The 27722-nt window shown below is 44.4% G+C and overlaps 5 protein-coding genes across 6 annotated transcripts; 4 read left to right on the forward strand and 1 right to left on the reverse strand.

Moving 5' to 3' along the window:
- Positions 1 to 622: 622 nt before the first annotated feature.
- Positions 623 to 5287, forward strand: ttc22 (tetratricopeptide repeat domain 22). The gene is made up of 7 exons (XM_034010464.3): positions 623 to 1243; positions 1714 to 1769; positions 1989 to 2104; positions 2460 to 2578; positions 2996 to 3157; positions 3599 to 3751; positions 4143 to 5287. Exons 1-7 carry the CDS (start codon positions 677 to 679, stop codon positions 4665 to 4667), a joined length of 1698 nt encoding a protein of 565 aa, XP_033866355.3. The 5' UTR covers positions 623 to 676; the 3' UTR covers positions 4668 to 5287.
- An 82-nt stretch (positions 5288 to 5369) lies between these two features.
- LOC117406455 (probable proline--tRNA ligase, mitochondrial) lies at positions 5370 to 8368 on the forward strand. Its single transcript, XM_034010494.2, has 2 exons — positions 5370 to 5612; positions 6836 to 8368. Exon 2 carries the CDS (start codon positions 6855 to 6857, stop codon positions 8274 to 8276), a length of 1422 nt encoding a protein of 473 aa, XP_033866385.2. The 5' UTR covers positions 5370 to 5612; positions 6836 to 6854; the 3' UTR covers positions 8277 to 8368.
- Positions 8369 to 9358: 990 nt separating this feature from the next.
- ttc4 (tetratricopeptide repeat domain 4) lies at positions 9359 to 14967 on the forward strand. Its single transcript, XM_034010508.3, has 10 exons — positions 9359 to 9650; positions 9914 to 10031; positions 10261 to 10422; positions 10775 to 10852; positions 11031 to 11155; positions 11574 to 11660; positions 12139 to 12380; positions 12715 to 12799; positions 12987 to 13069; positions 13511 to 14967. Exons 1-10 carry the CDS (start codon positions 9540 to 9542, stop codon positions 13620 to 13622), a joined length of 1203 nt encoding a protein of 400 aa, XP_033866399.2. The 5' UTR covers positions 9359 to 9539; the 3' UTR covers positions 13623 to 14967.
- A 412-nt stretch (positions 14968 to 15379) lies between these two features.
- LOC117413925 (transmembrane protein 205-like) lies at positions 15380 to 18432 on the reverse strand. The gene is made up of 4 exons (XM_034023387.3): positions 18333 to 18432; positions 17175 to 17365; positions 16760 to 16923; positions 15380 to 16187 (listed from the first exon to the last, which is right to left on the reverse strand). Exons 2-4 carry the CDS (start codon positions 17281 to 17283, stop codon positions 15885 to 15887), a joined length of 576 nt encoding a protein of 191 aa, XP_033879278.2. The 5' UTR covers positions 17284 to 17365; positions 18333 to 18432; the 3' UTR covers positions 15380 to 15884.
- Positions 18433 to 19024: 592 nt separating this feature from the next.
- On the forward strand, positions 19025 to 27691 carry LOC117402491 (fizzy-related protein homolog). Of its 2 annotated transcripts, none has more exons than XM_034003703.3 (14): positions 19025 to 19228; positions 20517 to 20743; positions 21510 to 21611; positions 21967 to 22030; positions 23081 to 23208; positions 23497 to 23579; positions 24228 to 24411; positions 24588 to 24653; positions 24791 to 24893; positions 25433 to 25617; positions 26150 to 26383; positions 26588 to 26692; positions 26806 to 26898; positions 27368 to 27691. In XM_034003703.3, the coding sequence occupies exons 2-14, from the start codon at positions 20669 to 20671 to the stop codon at positions 27407 to 27409; spliced, it is 1464 nt and encodes a 487-aa protein (XP_033859594.1). In that variant the 5' UTR covers positions 19025 to 19228; positions 20517 to 20668; the 3' UTR covers positions 27410 to 27691. The 2 variants fall into 2 exon arrangements, with proteins under 2 accessions (XP_033859594.1, XP_033859584.1); XM_034003693.3 differs by having other exon boundaries at positions 19026 to 19228; positions 23078 to 23208.
- The last annotated feature ends 31 nt before the right edge of the window (positions 27692 to 27722 follow it).

The following is a 27722-nucleotide window of genomic DNA, read 5'->3' on the forward strand; positions in this document are numbered from 1 at the left end:
TGTTTAGGAGCTGGACCTGCCTGATTGGTTATATTCTACGGGCAGTCATCTGTTCAGTACACAGCCGAAGCAATGTGGAATAGCGTCTTACCATCATCTGATAAAATAAAGGAACATTAGTAATCTCTATTCTGTGTGAAACCTACCTACTACCATGAGTTAAAGAAACACTGTCTTCATCCCCACTGTTATACAACAAACACAAATCCTGTATACACACATGCATGAATGAATGAGGATCAAATGAAAGATGGGACCTTTATTAATGGACCCTTATTCACTGATCACTTCAGTCTGCCACACTCTGCACTGTGAACATGAAAAACTGCCTCTCCAGATGTGTATTTTAAACTATAGAGAATGCTCATGACTGCATTTCAGTATAATTCAATGAACTGTTGATTTTATACCTGTTTTACACATACTTTACACAGTGATTATGAGAGCCTTCTGCAGGTGTGTGCACTGGTTTATGAAAAAGTGAAGTCATATTAAGCAATAAAGAAACCTGCATCTCAGGCCGCTCCCATTCAAGTTCGGCAGCTCCCATTGCCAGCTTGAACTGCAATAAACCAGAATTTCAGGTACAAATCCACATCCACCTACAAATGATGCAAGCAGACAGGAGGAGTGCAGGAGAGAGCAAACACCCTGCCTGTGCTTCAGTATATTGAACATGGAGGAAAGCAGCGCAGACACAGACATCGAGACCCTGATCGATGAGATGGACTACATTCCCGGACACTTCCACCTGGAGCTCAACCTGAACTGCGAGTCGCTCACCCCGGCCAAGCTCAGGAGGAGAGACATGGTGCTGAAGAGGGACAGCCTGCAGTCCGAGCTCGAGTCGGAGACCGGTTCTCAGCAGTTCGCAGTGAGGAACCTGCTGGGGCTCTTTGCCTTCCACCTGGAGGAGCTGAGCCTGGCTGAGGAGACGTTCCTGAACATCTGCAAGGAGGACCCCAGGAACCTCAACGCCTGGGCCAACCTGGGCTACGTGTACGACCGTCTGAAGAAAGAGCCGGAGGGGGCGGAGACTGTGGAGAAGGTGTTTGGTCTGATGGGGATGGGGGCTGGGGAGGCCGGCGAGGTGGAGCCCAGGCTTCAGGCAGCCCGCTGTCTGGCAGAGCAGGCCTACGCCCATGCTTATGATGTGGGTCTGAATACCGAGCAGGAGCATCTGGAAAAACTGATCACGGCCGTTAACCTGTACGACAAGGCCATCGCTTATGGGGGCCAGGAGGTGAGCAGCTTGACTCTTAGCATGTGCTAAGTTCATCGAAAATGAACCATGTGTTACCGTGTGGTCATAAAGGCTTATACTTGTATATACGCAGTACAGTGGAATGCATCTATTGTAACCAGGAAAGAGACAAAATAGTCTGTTTTTCTAAAGCAGCCACTGACTTCTTTGACACTGCTTTGAGATAGCATGGATATGATTGGTTGTAGGTCTCTCGCACAGTACTATGGGTATCCTGAGCAAACCTCTGATTGGCTGAACAGACAATCAATAATCAATATCCAATATAGAGAGGGTTGGTAGAGGTTAGTTTGGCTTCCTGGCAAACTTCATTGTACTCATTTTGTGTATCCTCATAAAATATTTAACACCCAAAACTGATATGTGGTCAAGATCCTGAATGCTCTGGTCTGCTGCATGTGGGTTTTTAAACTTCATTATGTATTAATAATAATAATGGTGTTCTTCAGATCCCCTTGGAAGAGAAAAGAAGCTGGTATTTCATAATGGCAACAATGCATGTAAGGTAGGGAAGCTTAATACATGTTCTTTGGGATCAGAAAATGCAGAACTCTTAGTTGTGCTCTATAAAAATGTATTTGTATTGTATTGTATTGTATTGTATTGTATTGTAAAGCACAATGCAATCTTGGTATAGGACAGCTGCCCCTCTGCATTGCAGATTGAGCTCCACACACACCCATCTTGTGTCTCAGGCCCACACTAAGCCCCTTGTCTCTCACAGACTGGACGGAATGCTGAAGGACCAGGAGGATTCTGAACACAAGAGAATGACCTCCTTCAGCAGGACAGTGAAGCTGCTGCACGAAGCCATGAAATCCAGCAACCCGCATTACAAAGGTAGTTAACACAGTCAGCCGCACTGAAGAAGAACACTGTTTATGAGCTGACGCTTAGTAAAAATTAGCATCATTCCTCTGTATTTACAGTTAAGTGTCTTGGAAATACACCACTCTCAAAGCATTGGCAAACCCTGGCTTTACCCTATTACTGACTGTCCCAATACTTGTTAGAGTGTACGTCATTGACTAACGTAAACACTACCATCTATTGTAAATACTAAGCTCTGCAAAATCACAGGCAGGAACAGTGTTCATGAACAGTAAAAAAAGCTGTGTACTTGTGTATTTGCAGTACACACTCAAGGACTGAAACATGCATGTTCTAATGTACATGTGTTCGATTGCCCCTTAAGCCCTTGCCTGGTGCTATATTGGGTTGATGTTGGAACGCCAGGACACCTTCCCAGTGGTTCCGATGGGGATCCATGACTGTGGGTACTCCGGCACGGACCCCCTGGACTGCTACTGTAAGGTGTGTGCATGACCCCCTTACAAAAGTTAACTGTGGGACAACCTCAGGGTAATTACCATACCTTATTTTGTAATTGGTTTAATTGAGCAATTCAGAACAGGGCTGGCACAGAGACCAGGAGTAAAGGGCCAGCTTTGGATACCCCTGCTCTTAGGGGTAATGGAAGCCAACAGGCAGGTACTATGGTATGAGCTGTTGGAAAAAGTCCCATATTTTGGCTTACCACTCTTATGAACCAATACACACTGGAAATCCATTTCAGTACCATGGTACTATACCTTCAATGGATAGTTTGCTACCACATCAGGACCTCTGTGCAATGTACAGTATGCACCACAACCCAATTCAGCGGTAGATCTGCTTGGGTTTCTTTCTAATAAACGCATGATGGGCCATTATGTTCTCCCCTATTTGCAGGCCATTGAGACAGCTAAAGAATCCCCTTTCATACTGAACCGACTGGCCAAGGTGTTCCTGTTCCTGGGGAAGATGGACATGGCCACTGGGATCTGTAACATGGCCCTGGATATCCTGCCTGACCCTGAGCTCAACTGGCAGGCGTACTGCACTCGGGCAAAGGTGAGACAGCCTGGGTAGAGAGGTACAAAAGTTTAAATCTTATGCATTTAAATAGGGTGAACTGGCAGCCCCACACACCGCGAGTAAGCGTCTTAACCCGAATGCAAAAGAGCCTGACTCGTCTGCATTCGTGGTTTTAGAGCTTTTAACCTCATCTCATCTCATCTCCTCAACAGGGGACAGAATCTGTGACGGCAGTACATCACACAACACTGCCATTACATGCAGATTAGTCTTTTTCTGCTACAAGTACAATTAAATACAATTAAAAGTGGTCTTTCTATCCTTGTGATTTAATGTAACACAATGACATATAGACAGCACATGCATGGGCAGTCATCCGAGTGCTTTTATTAGTGTCATATCTCTACAGTTTTTACTCCTATATATAAAGTGAAAGACCAGTTTGAGTGAATTTAATGCAGAATCTCATTTTATAAGGTCTACATCACAACGTACGTGAAGGACCTGGAGCAAGCCAAGCTGGGCCTCGCCGGGGTTCCAGACAGAGAGAACCTGAGCAAGGCAAAGACAGACCTGGAGCACATCCTGCAGGCCTGTCCCTGTCTGAAGACATACATGGACATTGGACAGGTGAGAACAGAGAGGACACCTTGAGCCTTATTCATCCAATAGGAAACATTGATAATATTACTACTATAGTATTGACAACCCATTAATATTGCGAGTTTATTGCAACAATATTATATCTTGATTTATTTAACTTGTGCTCCTTACGGTGCTGGCATTTCGGTGTTGCTGTAGTAAACTACATGGATGTGGATTAAAATCCGGGATGAGATTAAGATATAGGCGCTTTTAGAATCTTGGGAAGGCATATTGAAATCCCAGGATAATTTCTCAAAACCAGGATGATCCGGGAAAAACAGGGACAGGTGGCAACTCTAACCCTACCACTACCCCTACCCCTACCCCTACCCTTAACCCTAACCCTACCCCTATCTCACTGTTGTCTTACTGCCAGGTCTACTACTACATGGGTGTGGATGCCATGCAGGAGCGCCTCCTGGTGGACGAGGCTGCTATCAACACCGCTCTGGTTTCCTTTGCCAAGGCCATGGAGCTGGAGCTGGGGGACACCTTGCCGGAGCTGCAGCTGCTGAGGGGGAAGTGCCTGCTGCTGAAGGGGGAGGAGCAGAACGCAGCCGAGTGCTTCAAGAGAGCCATGGAGCTTGAGGAGTCAGGCTCTGCCCACGCAGAGGGATTCCGCTGTCTCCTGGAGACCCTGCTCACCCTCTTCATCCAGAGAAAGCTGGACCCGGGGGCTGCTATCACCGAGGTGGAGGAGTGCATGCGGAGAGCGGAGGAGAGGCACCGGCCCGAGCTGGTGAAGCAGGAGCTACAGCTGCTGTGCCGGACACACACCGCGGACATCAGCGAGCTCTCCAGAGCCATGATCCGGGCCGGCAAGCTGGAGCTGGTGAGGAGGCTACTGGAGACCATGCAGCCGGGACAAAAGAAACAGCTGGGGAGGTCCTACTCCTTATAACACATGCACAGGCAGGCAGATAGGCAGGCAGGCAAACAAGTAGAAAAGCAAAAAGAAAAGAAACTGTCATTGTTGTGTTGAATTGAAAGCTATTTGTACTGTAATTAAAAGTTATTGCTAAGTACAAGGGAGACCACGCTTATAGCCTGACTGGTCAATCAAACACACTGACCTCTGTTAAAGATGTAAAGATCAGACATTGGGAATTGTACCAGACAAACACAGCTGCTCTGGCTTATTTATTGTTTCCTTATTATTATTCCTCAGGTTAACAGGGTAGACTGCTTCAGCACAGCACAGCTGATACACACACCTTCACTGTGGGCTTCTCTGCGGACTCACGGGGCTGTACAGTGAATGGAATATTTGTATCTTGGATTTTTTTTTTTTTTTTTTTTTTTAATAAATACAAACCTATATGTGTTTATGTCAGCATCTTTCGATTAAAGATTGTTTAAAATCAATGAACCAATGAAACCCTCTTACAAATGCTGTTTCTAGTTCTCTCTTAAACAAAGCTGACACTTCAAATACGTACTGCAAACTTTGTTTGTATAATGTAATGAACTAATCGGTTTACATAATGTATGAAAACAAAATATTAAACTGTAATAATTGTACTATTGTTATTGGAATTCAAAGCTCTCTATAACGCACCTTGCTGTCACCCTCTACTGTGCAATGGAGCGAGCGGCTCATCAGCTGAATCGCCGTCTTTACAGTAAATATTTCACCGCCTGCGTTTACAACGGTGGTTTGTCCCTCTTCGGCGTCCGTGCCATGAGTTTCACAGCGTAGTACCAGTGGAAATATTGTAAATTGCATGCACTTTATAGAGGGACGTTTAGTATTTCATATACAGAAAACTACACACGCCACAATTAGAATTCACTGACACTGTGATAACCTTGAGGGAGCGCGTTTCATTACCTCACTGGACTGCTGGTAAGACTTTTGTTCTTCCTATGTATATTCTGGTGATTCAATTCCAGATTGAAAGTGATCAATGTGTATGTTGCCACGGTATAGTTCTGTCCTAGTTGCGATACTGCCCGTGTTGCTTATCCGACTATCCTACACAATCAGCACAGACAGTATCTTGCTCACGATGAATCTCTTAAAGAAACGTACACGTTTTGACCTTGGCATTCTATTGCAAACTGTATGTGTCATATTAAAACTATTTACGCTGTATAGTTACCGGTATGCAGCTGTAAGTTATGTTTATATGGAAAATACATTGCATATTGATTAACCTTGGCATGCTGCAGTCAGTTTGCATTACAATACTAATCTGGTTAAACAAAAGGGAAGCTGCGTGCATAGCTGAGAAGAATCAGTACTCTCCTCTCCTCTGACATCATATTTTATTACGTCACATATGGGCACTTTTATAAATCCAGTAGCAAAATGTTGTAATTTCTAAAGATTAAAAAAAAGCTTTAGGTCAGCTATAATTACATTTCACAGAACATGTACTGTATGGGAGCAGCTTGACTAATTTATGAACCAGGAAACTATAAAACCGCCCCAAGCAGAACCTGTTTAGGAGGAGCTGTGCTGCAGGGTCTCAGGGAATGTATCTTTTCAGTACTCCCAGCAATAGAGCTTGCTCTCAACAGCAATAAGAACTTGGGGTTTTGTATTGTGCATATTAATTGACTCAAAACTTGAATATTACCATTCAGTTGTTGAGCATAATTAAGATGATGTATTATTTATTATTATTATTATTATTTATTTCTTAGCAGACACCCTTATCCAGGGCGACTTACAATTGTTACAAGATATCACATTATTCTTTACATACAATTACCCATTTATACAGTTGGGTTTTTACTGGAGCAACCTAGGTAAAGTACCTTGCTCAAGGGTACAGCAGCAGTGTCCCCTACCAGGGATTGAACCCACGACCCACCGGTCAAGAGTCCAGAGCCCTAACCACTACTCCACACTGCTGCCCTATTTCAGATAAAGGATACCAGATTTGTATTAAAAATAAATGGCATGGTATAAGATATCAGAAAAATATCTGTAACCAGTAATATATATATATATATATATATATATATATATATATATATATATATATATATATATATATATATATATATTACTATGGATAAATGCTTAACCCAGTTAAACAGTTCTTTGTTTCTTTTTCACAGTTTGAATGCATCTGCACCCATGATGGAAATGCTTCTCAGGCAATGCTCCAAAGAGTTTCTTCACTTCGCAGCCTGCCTCCAGCCCTGCAGACTCCAGCACTGCGGTCAGGGACACGGCCGGCCCGGGCGGTTCCTGGTGTCTCGCCTGTTCCAGCCAGCGAACCTGTGGGAGGACAGGGAGCTGGGAGTGGAGGGCCGGCAGGGGGAACTGACCTGCAGGAGCCAGCGGCTGATGCTGCGAGCGGGGCTCATCCACCCAGCCAGCCCAGGCTGCTACTACTACCTGCCCCACACGCTGAGAGCCGTGGAGAAGCTGGTGCGAGTGATCGACCAGGAGATGCGAGCCATCGGAGGGCAGAAGCTCAACATGCCCAGCCTGTGCGCCGCTGACCTGTGGAAGAGGAGCGAGCGCTGGGACCTGATGGGCAAGGAGCTGTTCCGCCTCCGGGACCGGCACAACGGGGAGTACTGCCTGGGGCCCACCCACGAGGAAGCCGTGACCGAGCTCATAGCCTCCCTGGGCAGCCTCTCCTACAGGCAGCTCCCCCTCATGCTCTACCAGATCACCAGGAAGTTCCGGGACGAGCCCAAGCCTCGCTTCGGGCTGCTGCGCGGCCGGGAGTTCTACATGAAAGACATGTACACCTTCGATGTGTCGGAGGAGGCAGCCAGGCAGACCTACGATACCGTCTGCCAGGCCTACTGCCACCTGTTTGAGCGGCTAGGGCTGAGCTTCGTCAAGGTGCGGGCAGACACAGGCAGCATTGGGGGCAAGCTGTCCCATGAGTTCCAGCTGCCAGCTGACATCGGGGAAGACCGGCTCTTGATATGTGCGAACTGCAGCTTCTCAGCCAACGTAGAGACCGTGCAAGCAGGTGAAGCGGACTGCCCGGAGTGCCGCGGGAAGCTGACTGAGACCAAAGGCATCGAGGTAGGGCACACCTTCTACCTGGGGACCAAGTACTCGTCCATTTTCAGTGCCTCGTACAACACGCCGCAGAACAAGCCTGCTGTAACGGAGATGGGCTGCTTCGGGCTCGGGGTCACCCGGATCCTGGCGGCCTCCATCGAGGTGCTGTCCACTGAGGATAGCATCCGCTGGCCAGGACTCCTCGCCCCCTACCAGGTCTGCATTCTGCCTCCCAAGAAGGGGAGCAAAGAGGAGGAGGCGGCAGGGCTGGTGGAGGCTCTGTACGATGGGCTGGGGGAGGCTGTGCCTGCTCTGAGGGGAGAGGTGCTGCTGGATGACAGGACTCAGCTCACCATCGGGAAGAGGCTGAAGGATGCCAGCAGGCTGGGGTACCCCTATGTCATAGTGGCTGGTAGGAGAATCTTGGAAGACCAGCCTCACTTTGAAGTCTGCTGTCAGAATACAGGGGAGACGGTGTTCCTCACCAGAGAGGGCGTTTTTGACTTCCTGAGAAATGTACAGACTGTGTGATTGAGGTGTGCTCCAGTGTAATCATGTGTGTGGCACTGGTTTCTAAAAAATTACTCCTGCTGCTGCTAATAAAGAGATTTTTATATATTGTATCGTGTGTCTTATTGGTATTTGCTGTACATCCTTGATGTAATCATTGAAGCCACTAGTGGAAGTACATGTTAGTTGCCTTGGAAACAGCTGTCTTATAAATGCAGTTTCATGTGTGTATGTTTCAGACCTCTCCAAGTAGCAGTGTTAATGCAAGCTGGCAGAGAAGAACCTGAACTAACTCTGATTACAATCACAGCCCGTCGCTAACTTCAAACACACATTTCTCTCTGTTTCAAAAAAGTGTGAGTTATCAAGTACTTGCACCGACGGCTTCTCAAAGAAAAGTGTGTGCTTAACACATACTGGGACCCTTCAGTTCTCTCCAGGATTGAAGAAGGGCTTGGGATGGAGGGCAGAAGTGGCAACATATTGAAACACTATATTGTTCATTGTTTAACTTAAAACCACACGAATTACACAACAAACGCAGCACCTTTGAAGATGTCAAATACCGTTGTACAGGTCAGGTGTGATCTAATTCTGTTTTAATGTTTGGTTATGGAGTGTAGACCAGAAACAATCACAAATATTATTAAGGACAACTCCCACTGCTACAGATGGACACCACTGAAAGGACAGAGAGGCCGGTAAAAAGGCACTATTTTAACCGAGAGAGAACTTGACACTTTTAGTTTTATTGCTCTGTTTTGTTAAGTGCTTTGCATGTAACACAAAATCAAATAATAATAATGAAAAAAACCACCCACATTTAAAAAGTGCCATAAGTGGTACTTGTTTCTGGAATTTGGCACACTCCCCTTATTAACTACAGAACAAGGTCATTTTTATTTGTATGTTTGTACAAATAATGCAGACTCTTCTCAAGTAACTTGTTTAAATATTTGATAAATATAGTGACAATTCCACACAACTGAAACTCACTGATACATTGCATTAACTGCAATGATATTAACTGGGTGAGATATATATATAATTTTAATTTAGTTATGTAATGATTTTTACCGATTGTTCTTTACAAACACACACGGATCTCTACCTCTGATGCAATATTCCGAGGGAGTGTTATTGCTGAAACACCGCCGGAAGCACGTTTTCTTCGTGTGTGTTGTGAGTGACACAGTGAATGCACAGCTAGTACAAGCATGCTGTAAAAGGATAGCGAGAAATTACCTGTTTTAGTCACTAGATAAAACACTTTCATCGGGGGAAATGGCCTCTCAAACACAGAATGAACCCGACGATGATTGTATGGACGAGTTCATGGATAAATTCACCACACAGAAGTACAAAGGAGGGTTTAATGAGAAGACCTGGGAGGAGGTGAGGTATACCACACCAGCCCGGTCCAATATACTGGGGCGGCTTACTTTCAAATGCGCGTTAAATGGTTAAAGAAAGTCGAGAAATCCGATCAAATACATCTTATCGTCCCGTATTATTTTACATGACATTGTTTTACAGTGCATTTTGCTCTATGATAAATGGGCACAAAAGTCTATCGCAACAATAATGATTCATCATGCTGTACATTGTCTCTGCGCTTGTTGATAGTTTTCGAACACGTCTCTCTCTCTGTTTTCCAGGAGTTTGAGAAGGTCCCCATGTTCATGAAGAAACCTCCAGAGGACATTGACCCAGTGAAGAATCCAGAGCTTGCCTGTCTGCAGTCCATCATTTTCAGCGATGATACACCCCTAGAAGGTAGCTGAAAAGTTGCTGCTGAATGCTGCAGTCTATCTGCTGGCTTTGATGTATTTGCATAGGTCTTCAGCACATATTATTATTATTACAGATAATGAATAGAAATGGATTGTAAAGCATTGATTAGCACGCCTATAAAAAATGTTTAGTATGTGTCTCTGTTAGATTGTACGGTACTATCTTACAAGGTCTTCACCCCATCCCCCGGTGCTTAAACCCCTTTTCTCAGAGCAAGCCACGACCTACAAAAACGAGGGGAACGACTATTTCAAGGAGAAGAAGTACAAGAAGGCCATCGCTTCCTACTCCGAAGGGCTGAAGAAGAAGTGTGGAGACACAGAGCTGAATGCAGTCCTCCACACCAACCGAGCGGCCGCACATTTTCACCTGGGTACTGCAGCAGTACAGCTATAGGGTTCCTGCTCACACATTCAGATGCACTGTGTTATCTCATTGGTAATGAACTGAGAATCCGGTTGGATCACAGGACCTTGTCAGCCTAAAGCAACTGCCTAGGCAATTGTTTGCAGTTAGGGCAGACTTGGGTAATCAGTATTGTACATTTGTATGGTTATTTCTACTTTTCTTGTGTTTATTTGTTTACTTTATTCATTCAAAGACATGTTTTGTTACTGCTTGTTTTGCTGATATCTGTGTTCTGTAAAGTAGTCCAAGATTACCTCTAATCTGGGTACATGAAAGCAAACTTCCAAGTTTAATTGTTTCACTTTCTTTTACTCCAGGTAACTTTCGTTCTGCATTGAATGATGCATTAGCAGCAAAGAAGCTAAAGCCAGACCACCTAAAAGCCATAATCCGAGGTGAGCATTATTAAAAATATAACATGTGCATGCCGTTTTTGGTTATGCATCACGATACAGCCCATGTTCAGAAGTACCTTGATTCATTAGTACACGGTTCATTGTTACTCTAGTAAGTGGCACACTTCTTACGTTTTGTTTCGTGTATTGTTTTATATTTTTTTTCTTTCTGAATCAGGTGCTTTGTGCCTCGTCGAACTAAAAAAATACAGCGAAGCAATCTCCTGGTGCGACGAAGGGCTGAGAGCTGATCCCAAAGAGAAGAAGCTTCTGGAGCTCAGACTGCAAGCTGACCAGCTAAGAGTGAGCCTTGCCTTGTTACAAAACCTCTCCTTATAGAAGTTATTACATTGTGTGTAGGGAAGGGTCTCTTGATAAGAGATGTCATCTCATGCAGTGTTCTCAAACTGTACAAAATTATTTCTCTAACAATAGGACACTCTGCACATGATGGATTCATTTATTGTAACTCACAAAAACCAAGCATGTACTCAGGAACTACTGCACTACTTAACATAACGTTTTTTTGATAACTTTATCATTGCGTGTATATTCTTTGCACAGAGTGACATCTGTTAACGTCGGTTACTTTATCATACATGATTTATAATGTAAGTTAACCTTTTCATTTTCAACCAAAATGCTTTGATCACCAGCTTACTGCTTCTGTACATGTGTGTTCTGTAATGTTGTTGTTGTTGTTGTTGTTCTAAATCTATAGAGAACTTGGGAACGAGACACCAGGAAATCAAAACTGAAAGAGAAAAAGAAGCAATGTGAGAAAGCAGCCTTGCTGAAAGCAATCAAAGTGAGTCTTGAGAGGTCTCACAAGGCACTTTAAAACCATGTTATTGGTGACACATCCATCTGCAAAACTAACAGTCCAGTCAGGGTTTGGATGATGTAAAATACTGAACACATTCTATTTGGGTTCATTTTTGGGACTGGGATGTTTGTTACCGTTTAGTGGTGGTGTTATTAGCCAAGTGTTAAGCATTTAGAGGTTTACCTGAAGGCTTAACCATTGACAAAAATATGCAGGCCAAATATAGGTGTGAGCCTTAGTGTGGTGCAGGCCAGTTTATTTCAGGTTTGGTATTTCTTTACAGTCTTTTACATATGCAGTTAAATGCTGTACACATACAGTCTGATACACAAATATTCTGATGGTGACAAACATTCCCAGCATGTTAAAGTCTAAACGTTTCGGAAATGAAATGGAAACTGACACCCCTGTTTAAGATTTCCAGTCATCCCTTTAATCCAGTGTCTTCCCAACGACACAGGATCGAAAGATCAAGCTGTTCACCCCAGCTAAGCCCCGGAGACGCAGCTCCGATGACGAGGAGGATGAAGAGGGAGTGTCTGGAGCGCTGGCGGAGCTCTCTCTCGATGGGATCAGCTCGGAGAACGCCACGGGAGCCAGCGTGTTTCTGGATGAGAGCGGCAATATGAACTGGCCTGTGCTCTTCATGTACCCGGAATGCAGGCAAACAGACTTCATCTCCGCCTTTCATGAAGGAGCAAGGTGAGACTGCACCCCCTCGCTGAGCCATCCCCCAAAACACAGGACCCATGTGGAAGACCAGAGTGCATGCTTACAGTAAATGGCTTCATTTGCTCAAATATTGCTTTTTGATATAATCTGTATGATGCTTTAACCTGAGTTCAGGAGCTGCCATAGACATAATTAGACACATAAGAGGGTAATTTAGTAAGTAAGCAAACACCGCCTCTTGCTCAGTTGCACTGTTTACACTGTGTATTGCCAAAAATACAATCGGAAACTAGAAGCATGTCAAATATCATATCTGTTCCTATAAAATTCAGTTCGTAGAGGTTAATGTTGAATTCACTTTCAGATTCCTGGATCATTTAACAGTGATGTTCGGTCAAGAGCTTCCCCCGTGGGATACAGAGAGGAAATATCGCCCGCAGGACCTGCAGGTGAGGCACACAAGCACAGCCCCGACCTGCTTAGGGAGGCTCTATAAGGAAAAGGAGGTTCCTCGTTGAACCATTTCAATAACAAAGCTATTGAGATGAATGGAATAGACCCTGCTGTCTGTTGTGTTGGTAAAACATGGAAGCTGTATCATTAGAAAGAATAAAACCTGTGTGCTTTGTGTCCCAGCTGTATTTTGAAGATGAGGAGAGAGAAGAGGTTTACCAGGTTAACCCAGAGCACACACTACTGGAAGTTCTGAAGCATGACAGGTAAATGTGAATATCTGTTAGTTACCGTTGGTACTTGCTGAACTCGGTGTTACTGAATAAGGATAAGAAGACTAACATTGAAGGTTAAGACAGTGAATGCACAATAGGAAGCATGCAGTCCAACTAGAAGCACCAGCCCACTCTCCAGTGACTGGTTGAGAATGAATTTCCGTTTTCTTAATTAGTATTAACGTATTGTTATTTAGATGCACTTTGTATATAAGAAGTTTGACGCACCCATGTGGTCTAGTTCAGCTGACACCCCAGATTGTAAGTACAGTATTAACCTGTCCTATGTGCTATTCCTTACATCCGCTCGGAGTGTTGCCGGGTTTAATCTGGTGTACCAGCTGAAATTGGTGGATATTTTTCTAATGAGACCACCTGTATCATGGCATGTATAATATGAATCATCTACTTTTCATTTGTTGTTTTTTAAAGGTATTTCGTCAAAGCGGGCACTGCCAACTTTATAATACTGGTGAAAGGTTCCTCTTTCTGCAAGGATTTCCTGTCTGATAAGAAAGTGCATCGGCTGAAACGAACCACATAATAAAGGAAACCTGTTTACCTGAAGCGAGGAGCAGCCGAGGAGAAAGGGGTTTATAAAGAAGAAGAGATCTCCATCGTGTTAAATTGCACGACGTTCATCAGCCTGTCTCAGGTGAACGCAGGACTCAAGTGGCTTTCTGAAAATCCTTGTGAAACCGCACCGAGCTGATGCCCTTTGTCTTCCTGTTCAGCGGTCATACAGCAGCTGCAAGTCGTTCAAGGACAATATTAACATTGAACTGGCATAAAGAGGCTTCAATTTAAACCCATGGGCGTCTAGTTTGTTGGCACCCAGTAGGTGAACCCTGATTATGTCCTTGGATTTTAGACCCCATCCTGTTATCTGCAAGACTAAATATACTGTACCCTGCGCTTGAGTACCTGGACTGCATTTATAAAATCATTTCAGTCAAGCTCGTCATTGTGGCGTTCTTAAAGCTGCATTGTTCCACACAGTCACGTTCAATTTGAAAAGCTGCTGCTGTCAACAGCAGAATGATCTAAACCAGGAGACGAGATTGAGAAGCAGGCCAGCTTTCTCCCCCCAAATTGTTGGGTTTTGTGTGACGAATTTTACTAACCTTGTCTGTTTTATTTACTTGATTTAATCTGTACAATAATCACACTGAATTCCAAAGTCTGTCTGCCCAAACAAATCGTCTCTTGAATAGACAACGTCAAGAAACTGTTACAGCTTACTGTAAATATCAGAAGCCCCACTGGCAGTCATTTCCAAGTACAGTAGAGTATTCGTTCTATCTGTACAATAATCCCGTGCTTCAACTACCACTTTACAAGGGGTTTGTGTTTAACAAAAAATCAAAGCAAAAAACTGGCAGTTGCTCCGTTTCTAATCGTGAATTATTGTTTTTAATGGCATTTTATCATTTATCTCAATTTAAACTTAAATAATGCACACTTCTTTTATAACAATTGGATTCGATGGGTGTACAAATATACATTTTCAAACAGATAATTTATGAAAAGCCTCATCATTTAAATGTTTTAGGTCTATTGCAGCACCATTTAAACACCGCTATAATGTGCAAACATGCTTTCACAGTATGTGTTATATCATGATGTTAAATACACACTTATCAGACCTTTGTTTTGGGTGGTGCTGTCAACAAGAAGAAACAGGTCCTCTAGCGTCCTGATTCAGGGTCAGAAGTAATGGAAGTAAACTAAACAAGCAAGAAACCAAGAGGTCTTGAGCACAAGCAAAGGCATGTCTAGTGATCATGTTGATAGTTAATAAGAAAATGCATTTTAAAGCCTTGGTTATCACCCCTTTAAAACGCAATTGATTCTGATATGTTTTTCCTGAATAAAATATTTCAAGATGCCGCAATGTCAAGATTTAAGGTCTTAAAAACAAAAAGCAAAATATTTTTGAAAATGGTTGTGTTCTCACAATCCACGAGGTTACCTGCAAAACATACACACACAATTCCTGAAAATGTGAGGCGATTCAGTTCAGCCTAAAATAATATGCCCTACCACGAGCAAAGCATTTACATCAGAGGGGCATGTAAGGGAGTTCCAAAACATATTATTATTATTATTATTATTATTATTTATTTCTTAGCAGACGCCCTTATCCAGGGCGACTTACAATTGATATCACATTATACATTATTTCACATTATACAGATATCACATTATTTTTACATACAATTACCCATTTATACAGTTGGGTTTTTACTGGAGCAATCTAGGTAAAGTACCTTGCTCAAGGGTACAACAGCAGTGTCCACCACTGGGGATTGAACCCACAACCCTCCGGTCAAGAGTCCAGAGCCCTAACCACTACTCCACACTGCTGCCCAGTCATACAAAGAGCTTAGAGTGCTGTCCCCATGCTTTTTGTGAAGTTACAGACCGATGTCTCACTGGCATAGCCACCGCATGCTACTGTTCATATCCACTGTCTACACTGCATGTCCCTGAGCTAGGAGTTGTGATGGTGGAAGTGGTAAACAACGATCTAAAGAAGCAACAACAGAGAAGCACACACACACAACAGGATGCTGTACACAGGTAAGAAATGAAACAGCAGGATGATATTTGTCAGTGCTTTCTTCGGTATGTGAAACGGAACTTCTGTAAAGTAGCACATTTACTGCACACTTGCAGTGGGCGACACACACCTGGTTCATCTTTAAACTATACAGCATACAAACAAAAAACTTTGGTGGACGATTCAGATTTCATTGGTGTCTCTCAGCTGCCACAAATCTGTTAAAAGACAGGCGGCTCTGCATTACAGCGTGGACATGTTAGCAGCCAGGTAGTAGAGACTGGTGCCGTTGCAGAGGATGCAGCAGAGGTTGCAGAGGGAGGAGAGGCTGTGGTACAGGGTCAGCTTGCTGGCCAGCTTTTTGTATTTGGGGTCCGCCTCGCTGAGCTTGGCGTAGGCCTCTTGGTTTGAGGACAGGCCGATGTCATGACCCAGCCCGCAGCCCTGCTCAATCAGATGCATGTCAGCCATGATCTCCGAGGTCATCTGACCGAACCACTGGGCGTTGACCGCAGCTACCGTGACGCACACAAAGAAGATGAAGATCTGAAAAGGGGAAATTGAAGAAAGGGTTAACCCACTTAGTGCCACGGTCCTCATTTCACTTTGTATTTTTTTTTTTTTAATGAGCATTTTTAACTGGCATCATCTACCTGTTATTTACATTTTTTCTTTAATTATACTGTTATGATAGCTTTCATTTTGTTACGGTGCTTGACATATCTCTTGCACAGTGTGAGCTTTGGAGAAAATGTTAATGTTAAACTGAGAAAGAAATAACCCTGTCAAAGCCACCATCTTTGTAAATTTTCCAAATTTGTAAAAAAAATCTACTGAAAAATTATTAAATGTGTGTAAAAAGTTAGTAACTCATTTCCTAATGCTTTTAGTTCTGTTTAAGTCCTCCTTGCCACAGTCAACTGTAAAAATGTTTGTATTTTTATTATTTTCATTTTTACATTATTAATACATCATCATTTGTCAGCTCAGTCCACTATCACACAGCACTGTTATCACAGGCACTCGAGATCACAGCAATGACTGCTGCGGTTTCATCATGCAGTTTCTGCTTGCGAGACATCTGACTTGCAAGGCAATGACACCCTGGTGCTGTGTACCTGGAAGGTGTCCTCCTCGCTGAGAAGGTCGCTGGGGTGATACATGGCAAAGATGGTCAAGTTGAAGAAGGCGCACGCAGAGCCAATGTGGAAGTAGAAAGGGAACAGTCTGCTCTGTATGAAGCCAAAGGTGTGCCTGGACAGGTTGTTATCCATCACAAACCCTATGGGGAGGGAAACAACAATGCAATTGGCCAGCTCTGAGCAATTCATTTTCACACAGTTAGTTGGGTACTGGCAATGCAAGACAAAAATCATTTACTGGACACTAACATGTGCTAAAGAATGTCCAAACCAGGTTTCAGTACATTTGAATAAGGGCTTCTCAATCAATCAATCTATTATATAGCGCTTTTCAAGACAAATCGCTTTAAAGCACTTTACAGATAAAAATAACGATATATATTCAAGTTACCTGCTATGAAAGTGACCCATATCTGCATGCCCCAGAACGTGGAGAGGAAGATGAGGTGAAGGAGTTTAGCCATGTCAGAGGGGTCCCTGGTTATGTTGGGTGCAGACATTCCCCGACGGGGCCTGGACTTCTGCTTGTTCAGGGGGGCTTGGCTTCTTCCTCTTGCACCCTTCTGCTAGTCTCTCAGCCTCCTTCGGGGGGGGGGGGGGGGGGGGGGGGGTTCCATTCACAAAGAGTGTTTTTACAGTCTGTTTCTATGGATTCAGGTTTTACATGCAACATCTCTCTTAACCCAGCACAGTATGAACCCCCTTGCACCTATTTGCATGCAAGGGTTTCAGCAGAAACAAATATAGTACTGATCGAGAATGCAGGGTCCCAGCAAACTACAGCCAGCACAGTTTAGCAGGTTATTATGAGGAAATACTGCATGCAACTTGATCGACAATGCTTACAGCATTTGCTGTGATTTCCTGATACACAAGCCAGCAACGTTTTCCAACAATCTATTACCTTTGACTAAAAATAGGATTTATCTTATACGGTAGCGTGCATCCCACTTTTAGTTTTACCGGCGTAAAGTGATAATACTTTATTTTCTAATATGCTTTATGGCAGTCTTGGTATTCCTTATACCCTATTTCTAGCAAACACCGTACAGCACGGATGTAATGCGGGCTCGTTGCAGTAAATTGACCTTGACAACTTTTCACCCAGCTGTTTTTTTTATTATTATGTCGTTACTTTGTAACGCATTAAACAGCATGCCACCAACATGCTTGTATGCTACAGCCATTACCCTAGCTAGTAATCTACAGCAATCAAAATGTGCAGATTTAAAAATACACATTATTAAGCCTACAATGGGGTCGTTTATATTCGTTTATTATCCGTTCACTTTAAATTTAAATATTTGTTACGTTTTTTTCCTCTGTATGTATTCGGTATGTAGTATTAAATGGCACAACGTCGCTTTTTAAAGTTTTTCAGTTTATTTATTTATTTATTTACTTTTTTACTGCAGTAGGTTGCAACAAAGTTTCCTAAACAAAGTGATTGTTTGGTTTTTAAAGTGTTCCGCGTATCTGCCGGACTGCCAGGCAATCATTTCGCCAGTCGAGACTCTAGTGTTTCATAAATTAAATAATTTGACATTACCTGGAAGTTTTACCCGTTGCCAGTTTCACGTAGTTTTCCCAGCTTGTACGTCAACACGCACAGTTCTATTTACACTCCACGGTGCACGTTCCCAAACCACGCCCAGGCGCGGAGTTAGCGGTTTCTGTCTCACGTTTCATAAAGCAGGCAGAAACGACAGCAGAACTGTTAGTGCGGGCTCGCTGGAAAAATGGGGTTTGAGATGTCAAAAGTTGGCTCAGTATGAAACACAGACCCATTGTGTAAACACATCTTAATGTTTAGTGTGTGGTTTACTTTGTAGTGCATAGCATTCTACAAGTTCGTTTTCAAGTTATAGCCTGCACCATCACTCATGTTAACGTAGCACTGTTGTATATAACACTGGGTTTGATACCAGGGGCGATAATGGAATGGGAGATACCACGCAAAAGCTGTGGCATGGTACACCGCAGCGTGCAGTCTGTTGTCTACAATGAGTTTGAGGTCTGCCATGTTTGCAAGCTTCTGTTGCATAGCAACCAGAGGAGGGAGCTACGCCTTTACTAAATGAAAATCTGATTATATACATTATGCATTTAAAACCTCAACAACAAAACACATTCAATGCAACTATAGGAACCAATGTTTAGCTGCACAAAACACACTCATAATATAACCACCCATTTCACTTTCTCTAAACTTGAAGTTACACAGTACCTACTGCTCCTGGCCAAAATGTTCGACTCGAGAGCGCAGCTGCGGGCCTGACTCAGCTCAGCGGCCATGTTGTGCTAGTAAGATAAACACGGGAGCTCCGGTATCTGCAGGTTAGAAAAGCTAGGATTGCTGTACGTTAACGCTAAGAAGACACTGCAAATATCTGGTCCGGAGCTGCAGAATGACACGTTGTTTTGCTTGTTAAATATGGACATCAGGTGAGATTGCATCTGTAAAAAGCGGTTTTATACAGTGATGTCATGACAGCTGCTCGGCAGTGTTTGTATTGACAACCGAACAGCTGTGTGAGGGTGTAGTATATTGACAGCAGAGTTACACGGCTCCTTACACGACAAACAGGACATCGGAGGGATTTTTTTAATAGTAATTTGCGTTACAAACGTGATACGATTTTTTTTTAATTTTAAATAGCAACTTATTAAAATGGTAACATTTTTAAAAAACATTCAGCTCTTGGCTCCTGCGGGTCTTGCTTGCGTTGCGTGTGTTATGTTGGCTGTTTTGGAAGGAAGTGATCGGTCATATATAGTAATACACGTTGCTTTCTTTGTAATAGTTTTTTGTTTTGCTTTTGAATTGCCTTTCTAAAATACACGCCTGGATTTATTTGTACGCGTTTGTACAACATGTGTGATCTTCACAGTGCATTTGATAATAATTGTAGCAAATCTTTTCTCAAATATGTGCTTGCTATTGCCATTTTTAGTCACACACATTTTGTGTTGAATTTGAAAGTGCAGGTGCAAACTACCATACATAAAATGCATTGCTTAAAAACACGGATTTAGGATTACATCTAGGGCGATTGCCCTTAGTATTACCTGAACTGCATTACTTTTTGCTCGGGCTAATGACATGGTTTGAGTAGTTTTTTGTATACAATGTGAATGCCCTGTGATCACACCCCACTCATTGAACTTTCCGATGGCATGCCCAATGATATTCCTCAATGTAAACTGCGCTCAGACACCCTGGCCCTTTGGAAGCCTCGTTTAAACATTCACGGTTCTTGTTGTGAACAGGACCTAATCAATTGAAAATGCAACATGTAGTTATCCGCCTGACAAATCAGTAGACTGTGATCTACATGCAGTCATTTCGTGTTTGAGATTGCAAACGTTTAGTCATTTACAATTATGGACAAAGGTCAGTCAGGACCTCCCCCCCCCCCCAACTGAGTCCTGGAGTTGTTTAAACAGAGATCACAGAAGAGAGGGCAGGGCTATGAGCTCAGTTCCCCTTGCACACACACACCTGCTGGGAACTGCCCCTGGGTGCTGGTGCACTTAACTCTAAACTAAACAACATAGGGAGCTCACACTTTACACAGGGGTGCTGAGAGATGGAATAGGGTGAAGTCCTTGTCAGCAGAAAGGTCACAGATTCCTGTTGTGCATCTTTTCTCTCTGCATTAAAATAAGAAGAAACCCCCCAGAAGGGAACAGGCTTGTCTCAGGTTGTTCAGTAATGGGTTTCTGCTTTCAGGAATGCGGCGCTGTCCTGAGGAGGTAGAGGACGAGGACGAGGAGGAGGGTCGCACTGCTGGTTTCGTGGGGTTAGCGCTCAGTTGACGGGCCTACTTGGCTGTCGACGTTGTGTTGTGTGTGTTCAGCTTCACCTCGAGTCTCCCCGCTATCATGGATCAGGACTATGAGAGAAGGCTGCTTCGGCAGATCGACTTCCACAATGTAGCAGACAACGTCCCGTCACCAGTAAGTGTACACAGGGATACCTTGCTCATTAGACTGTTCCCTTTGATGTGAGATCAGTAATACTGACTGAGCACATTACAGTAAGGGTGGGTTTCTAGCGTAAATGCTGTCTTGTATCTTTATATATTTCTTGTTTGTTGTCTCTTATACTGTATTTTCGTAATAGGATTCAGAGGTGTAAAGTCTGTACTCTGTAATGAAAATATTATTAAAAAATAAAAGCAAAAAATTCAAATAGAAAAAAAAAATCTTACCAAGTTAATATTGATTGGTTTTAGTTTGAATTTCTTGTTTTGTTCTGCTGAATACCCTCTAGCCCGGCTTTACTAGATAGTTAATAGGATTTACCTTCAAGTGCCACCAGATGGCCAATTTGTAATTTAATATTCCAGTTGCTTTGATTGGATTTGTTGGACACATGCCCTCCGATGGCCAAATGAATGATGCTTTCTTGTTCTTAAACTGGGAAAATGAAGCTGTAGGATTTTATAGACTCGTCCAGCCTTTGTTTTCTCTAAGCAATGGTACTGTCTTATAAAAGAAGCCTGGTGCCTGACTCACTGCCAGAGCTCACATCTCTGTCTGCCCTTTGTTATTTATCAGTAATCAAATAGATTAGATGTGTTTGTTTCATGAATGCTATTTTATTTATAATTCCAGGCCCCCTTTATCTTTAATTGACTCGTACTGTGTCTGCCGATTCTCCTTCAGACTGGATCTCTTGCTCTGTTTCTGTGTGATGTGTAAACGCTGCTTTTATTTCTAGTCTGCGTCTGTGAACTCTCTAGCCAGTCTGCACAAAACAGGAGATCGCTTCATACCAGCCAGGGCCGGGTCCAACTGGAGCATCAACTTTCACACCATAAACGTGAGTCACGGAGCCCTGTGTGGAAGCGAGCCTCGTCGCAGTGTCAGGGAAGCTTGGGAAGCACTCTGTTATGCAGATATTTGAACTGGTGGCGTGCAAGACTTTACCTTGCTTTGGAGAACAAGATTATGCACAGTAATATTTCAGTGTTATTGCTTGAGTAAACTGCATATTAGGAATAAGGTGAGCTGTATTTAGAGTACCTTGAAACATCCCTTAAAAGCCACCCTGCACTGCCATGTAAACACATTGAATGAGAACGTAGCATTCCCACCCACCCATAGGGAGAGAGATAGTGGCGGCTGGGCACTATGCAGGTTTATTGATGAGGGCCTGCTCTTGCCTCCCTCTGTAGGAGAACGGAAAATCTCCAAACCAGAACAGAAAGTCAAAGGAAGCCAATTCAGACAGCGGAAAAGGTATTGCTGGATTCATTTTCCATCCTTCCATTTGAATGCCTTTAAACCAGAAAGCAGAAAAGACTTTGCTGCACAGGAAGGGGGGGGGGGGGGGGGGGTAACCTGTCTTTGAAAAGGATATTCCAGGGTCTGTATGTTTCAGAAAACCATGATACCACCACCTTCCTCTTATCATGTTCAGAGTTTTCTTGCGTGTCACACACCTATTTTACAAAAAGCTTGCGGTCAGCAACAGAAGTGCTTGAAGCAACGTGAGCTCATTTTCACTGCAGGAGCTGAGAACCAGCTGCTTGAAAGAACCTGTCGTGTTCCCACCTGCCTTCTCTCTTAATTAAGACCTGGCTTTTCTTTCCAAGTTCTCACTGTTCTGGGGAAAGGCTGTCACTGCCTCTCAATAGTGTGAACAAGATCAGTGTTTATCTGGGCGCCAAGAAGAGCGAGGAGATGGTGTCATTATTCTGCCCTTTTCTCAAGAGGCTAATCTCTGATTTCATTGTGTTTGTGTGCCGGTCTACTGTATCTTATAATAGTGTGGCAGATAAAGCTTGCAGTGCCCTAGCCACTAACTGCGTTAGATCCATTACAATACACTTTCATTCGAAAATGCATTTCAGACGTGATGGAGTAAGCTGTTATCATGGGTCTGTGATCTGAAGTCAGTGCTCAAACTTTCATCTATAACTATATCCAAAAAAGTATTAAAACCATCACTGTATGATTGTTCTTTTATCCTTTTTAACAACTGCACCTGCTGTGTATAGAACCTGGTGTCAAAGGGTACATTACAATAGAAAGTTAATTCTGTATCATAACTGGAGTCTATGTCAAAGATCTAAATAGAACCCCTTTAACTACATTAATCCCACTGGGTTCGTTCCCGAGGGCAGATCTATTGACCCTCATTATAAGCATTGCTAAATGCAATAGGAAAGTCTGTGAAAGAGCAGGTTTATCAAGCAGACCTAAACCCCCCCGCCCCCAGCCCTGTGGGTCATGGCACCTGGTCCAGGGCTGAGCTCCTCTCCTCTGACCTCCTGTCTCCTGTAGCAGACAGTGTTGCCTACGCTGCCCTGCTGAAGAACGAGCTGCTGGGAGCCGGCATTGAGAAGGTGACTGACCCCCAGACTGAGGACCGTCGCTTCCAGATGCCCATGCAGGAGCGCAGCAACCTGTTCAGGGTGAGAGCTGGGCAGAGCACAGCCATACACATCCATGCACACGCACACACACGCGCACACAGTGCACTAACGAGACAGTCATCCAGAACTACTCAACACTCAATAGTGCTACATTTAGAAACACAAAAAGAAAGGATCTTCTTCTGGAACTGAACTGTAATGCATGCTGCAGGTGTTCAGGGCTAGCACTGTCTTGCGCACGCAGTGTGTTTGCACACTTCCTCGTTGTATTTTATCAAGATAGCGAGGATACAGATTTATATATATTTTTTATTTTTCTCCCTTCAGTATGCTTTGAACTGCAAGAAAGCACCAGCTGACGACGGCAATGAGATCTCTCCCTACTCACTGTCCCCCCTCAGCAATAAAAGGTGAGTTTCGGGGTGGTGCTCTGCTTTTCAGTCAGTCCTTCACACAGCTCCTATTCTCATTGGAGACCCGCGGGTCCTGGTTACTGCTGCAGCATGCTTTCCAGGGCCATAGCAATGACAGATGTTTTTGAAGTTAATATGTACAGTTGACCTTGTCTCTTATGGTATAAAGGCAGTGTGTACTTGAGTCTTGAGAGCAGCAGACAGTTGCATGGCTAGAGAGACTGGAAATCGCAAAGCAAAGCTGATAATAAGACAGGGACAACTGTACATAATACATGAGTATAAAGCCTTGTTTTAATTTTAAAAAGAACACAATACGTAGTTAAATGCAGGTGTCCACGTCTTTAGAATTTTTGTCAGTGGGTTGTCTGCTGGGCAAAATAAGATACTGGAATGTCCTGAAATCTGTCATTCTGATGGGCTGAGAGAGGCTTTGATCTATACTTTAAATGTGAATGTGCGTTGCACCATCGATACAGGATGCCCTTGAAAATGCAAACCCTTTAAAACCATGAAGAATCAGATTTAACTGAATCCTATAGTGAAAGCCTAGCAAAGTGTAATAAAGCTGAGTGAAAGCACTGGTTAAGCCTGGTTAAGCCTGGGTAAGCATTGTAAAGCCCAGAGAGGTTTGTCTGTTTTCAGTCACAAGCTGCTGCGCTCTCCGCGGAAGCCCACCAGGAAGATCTCAAAGATCCCCTTCAAGGTGCTGGACGCCCCGGAGCTGCAGGATGATTTCTACCTCAATCTGGTGGACTGGTCCGCCTCCAACGTGCTGAGTGTGGGGCTGGGGGCCTGCGTCTACCTGTGGAGCGCCTGCACCAGCCAGGTGAGCCAGGGGAATGGCCAGGAAGGGGTGGGGATACCACTGAGAGAACTGTGAGATTAGAAAGAACTGTCCTGGTTTGTTGAGTTTTATATCCTAAGATCTGAATGAAGCAGGCCGGTGTTTCAGTGTTGCGTTGCTGGCGTTGGCGTGACCGCGTCTCTCCTCTTGTTTCCAAGGTGACGCGGCTGTGTGACCTGTCGGTGGACGGGGACTCTGTGACGTCGGTGTGCTGGAACGAGAGGGTGAGTGAGTGAGTGAGTGCAGCTTCACACTGGGGCTGCTGAGAGTAATGGGGAAGCACAGCTTCAGTTTGCGTTGGAGTTCTCGTGCCTGCTGGACCCGGGCCTGGTTGCTCACTTGATTCCTTACCGCTTTGCAGGGGAACCTGGTGGCTGTGGGAACGCACAAGGGCTATGTGCAGATCTGGGACGCTTCAGCCGGGAAGAAGCTGACCTGTCTGGAAGGGCATTCAGCCAGAGTGGGTGAGTGAACGGCAGCTCTGGACCTCCCGTAGACATGTAGGTGCACAGCAGGGTTATACTGTGTATTTATCATGATTTTTTAATATGCTTTACCATACACCTCTGGGTATTACAGTGTTTAACAATGCTTTATTACACTTTGATATGCTTTTAATCCTTTCATGCATGGCAAACTCAAATGGGGACCAGTCTTTGTATGGGGACATATATGTGAAGACAAATGCATGACACCCTCCTATGAGGTTCCTACAGCCATCAGGTTCCCCTATAAAGCATAAAAAAAAACATTTTTCATGAAAAATATATTTATTATGCATTCAAAACTCCTTTTTTTGTTATTTTCATGCATGAAAAGGTTAGTATGGTCAACTTTTATAAGGGAACTAAATAAATTCAACGACTCAAGGTCTTTTTCAATGTCTAGTCAAATGTTTGTCATTGAATGTATGAAGTTTGTTTTAGTATTTTGGCACTGTTCAGTGTCTTATACTCGCTGATGATGACGATGACTCCTGACGCTGTGTGTCGGCCTGTTTCAGGAGCGCTGGCCTGGAATGCAGATCAGCTGTCGTCGGGCAGCCGGGACCGGCTCATCCTGCAGAGGGACATCCGCACCCCACCCCTGCAGGCAGAGCGCAGGCTGCAGGGGCACCGGCAGGAGGTCTGCGGACTCAAGTGGTCTCCGGACCACCAGCACCTGGCCTCGGGGGGCAACGACAACAAGGTGTCAATCTCCTCCATTGAATCAGTGCTTCTTTATCAGCGCTGTTCTCTCCAGTGCTGCTGTATGATATCAAACCACTCTTTTATTTATAAGCCTTGTACAGTATAGCAAAAAAACCAACAATCTGTGTAACATTTTCTGAGAAAGACAACATCGTTTCCATGCTACTCATAATGATGAGACAGCATTCTGTGAATGGCTTTGTATATTCGTACCCTGTGAAAGTGTTTGTGGATGTTAACAGGATCCTGAAGGATTTTTTGTTATAATAGATAGTGAACTCTGATACAGATACAGCCATCCGAAATGTGTATATCTGATGGAAATGATATATCATTAAAATTAGCCATATTGTACAATTTGTACAAGCTGATTTTCACCCACTCAAGGTCAGAGCGGCCACTGTGACCTCTGAATCGTGGGGTGGATATCAGCTTGCATCGTACAGCACCGTATATGATATTCTACATGTTCTGCGTTCCTGAACCCTGCTTGCTGACCCTGTGTCCCTGCTTCTCTGTCCTCCTGGCAGCTGTTTGTGTGGAATAACTCCAGCCTGAGCCCAGTGCAGCAGTACACGGAGCACCTGGCCGCGGTGAAGGCCATCGCCTGGTCCCCCCACCAGCACGGGCTGCTGGCCTCCGGGGGGGGCACTGCTGACCGCTGCATCCGTTTCTGGAACACGCTGACCTGCCAGCCCCTGCAGTGCGTCGACACGGGGTCCCAGGTGTGCAACCTGGCCTGGTCCAAGCACGCTAATGAGCTGGTGAGCAAGCCATCCATCCCTCCATCCCTCCATCCCTCCATCCAGCCAGCAAGCAAGCGCTGCAAACATTCCAAAGCAATTCCCAGCCTCGGTCAGTTTAAGATCAGCAACTGGATATTCTAAGTTCCATAGTATCTGTGGCCCCCATTAGCACTGGTATACTCCACAGCCAGTCTCTCACTGCTTCTCCCTCCTGCTCCACAGGTCAGCACTCACGGCTATTCACAGAATCAGATCCTAGTTTGGAAGTACCCCTCACTCACACAAGTTGCCAAACTCACTGGACATTCCTACAGAGTTCTCTATCTGGTAAGAAAACATTCCTCTAGCCTTTATATCACCAGGGGAAACCTGAACTTGCATGCGGCCCACTTATTGGAGCTTTCCAGGAGCAGCTAACGAAAGTGATTTGTGTCCCCTAGGCTATCTCTCCCGACGGGGAGGCGATTGTGACCGGCGCCGGGGACGAGACCCTGCGGTTCTGGAACGTCTTCAGCAAAACCCGATCCACCAAGGTAAGCCTTCCCCTCCCTCTGCCCTGACACACGGCCTGGCAGAGACTGATTGGAACTGGAACTCAGGAAGGCTGGACCTGTCAGCCAGGGTTGAGGCAGAGGCTTGCCCTGCTCTCCAGGAGCTGCAGCGTCTGCACAACTGAGTGTTGCCTCTTCTTTAGTTGGGTCTCATATTTAAAATCATTGTTGGATCTGATGGACAAGAAAGAGCATCTTCCTTAACAGGTCTGTACTTGTAGTCACCTGTTACAAACAGCAGCAACAGCTGTGAGAGTTGCAATTGTTTTAGTAGATAAGTGTATCTTCAAGAAGGCATTGTTCGTATTTTATGTATGTGTATGGAATAGTGACAGTGGATAGCTGTATTGGCCGACTTAGCTATGTAGAAAACAAGCACGTTATAGAAGTTTAATACTTGGTTCAATTCACTTGGTTTTTATATTCCAATGTATTTCCTTGTTTATTTTAGGAATCCAAATCCGTCCTGAATCTCTTCACGAGGATTCGATAGGGAGGGAGGGAGGGAGGGAGGGAGAGCGGGCTCCGTCAGACTGCAGCAGTGCATGCTGGGAAGCAGAGAAAGCCTCGTGCGGACAGCATTGGGCAGAGAAAGGGCCTCTCGCCCCTCCAAGCGAGCGGTCAAACGGTCAACAATACCGACTCAGCCGTCTGGACTCTGCAGCGCCAGTCTGGAGCCGACCAGTGAAGCCATGGCCAGTTCCCAGCTCATTACTGGTTTGCCAGTGAAATATTCTATTGATTTTTTTCTTTTTCTTTTTGGGGAAAGGGGGGGGGGGGGGGGGGGTTCTTGTATTGTTTGAGTT

Source organism: Acipenser ruthenus, chromosome 10 (genome assembly GCF_902713425.1).
Source record: "Acipenser ruthenus chromosome 10, fAciRut3.2 maternal haplotype, whole genome shotgun sequence".
Classification (NCBI taxonomy): domain Eukaryota; kingdom Metazoa; phylum Chordata; class Actinopteri; order Acipenseriformes; family Acipenseridae; genus Acipenser; species Acipenser ruthenus.

Excerpts from the sequence above, each read along its gene's own strand:
- ttc4 (XM_034010508.3), top strand. The coding sequence starts at position 9,540 with ATGGCCTCTCAAACACAGAATGAACCCGACGATGATTGTATGGACGAG. Across the intron at positions 10,032-10,260 it reads CGATGATACACCCCTAGAAG|AGCAAGCCACGACCTACAAA; the intron begins GTAGCTGAAAAG and ends CCCTTTTCTCAG. Across the intron at positions 11,661-12,138 it reads CCTTGCTGAAAGCAATCAAA|GATCGAAAGATCAAGCTGTT; the intron begins GTGAGTCTTGAG and ends CCAACGACACAG.
- LOC117406455 (XM_034010494.2), top strand. The coding sequence starts at position 6,855 with ATGATGGAAATGCTTCTCAGGCAATGCTCCAAAGAGTTTCTTCACTTC.
- LOC117402491 (XM_034003693.3), top strand. The coding sequence starts at position 20,669 with ATGGATCAGGACTATGAGAGAAGGCTGCTTCGGCAGATCGACTTCCAC. Across the intron at positions 23,209-23,496 it reads AGCGCAGCAACCTGTTCAGG|TATGCTTTGAACTGCAAGAA; the intron begins GTGAGAGCTGGG and ends TTCTCCCTTCAG. Across the intron at positions 23,580-24,227 it reads TCCCCCCTCAGCAATAAAAG|TCACAAGCTGCTGCGCTCTC; the intron begins GTGAGTTTCGGG and ends GTCTGTTTTCAG.
- ttc22 (XM_034010464.3), top strand. The coding sequence starts at position 677 with ATGGAGGAAAGCAGCGCAGACACAGACATCGAGACCCTGATCGATGAG. Across the intron at positions 1,244-1,713 it reads TCGCTTATGGGGGCCAGGAG|ATCCCCTTGGAAGAGAAAAG; the intron begins GTGAGCAGCTTG and ends GGTGTTCTTCAG. Across the intron at positions 3,752-4,142 it reads CATACATGGACATTGGACAG|GTCTACTACTACATGGGTGT; the intron begins GTGAGAACAGAG and ends TCTTACTGCCAG.
- LOC117413925 (XM_034023387.3), bottom strand. The coding sequence starts at position 17,283 with ATGTCTGCACCCAACATAACCAGGGACCCCTCTGACATGGCTAAACTC. Across the intron at positions 16,924-17,174 it reads ATGGGTCACTTTCATAGCAG|GGTTTGTGATGGATAACAAC; the intron begins GTAACTTGAATA and ends CCCTCCCCATAG. Across the intron at positions 16,188-16,759 it reads GCGAGGAGGACACCTTCCAG|ATCTTCATCTTCTTTGTGTG; the intron begins GTACACAGCACC and ends TCCCCTTTTCAG.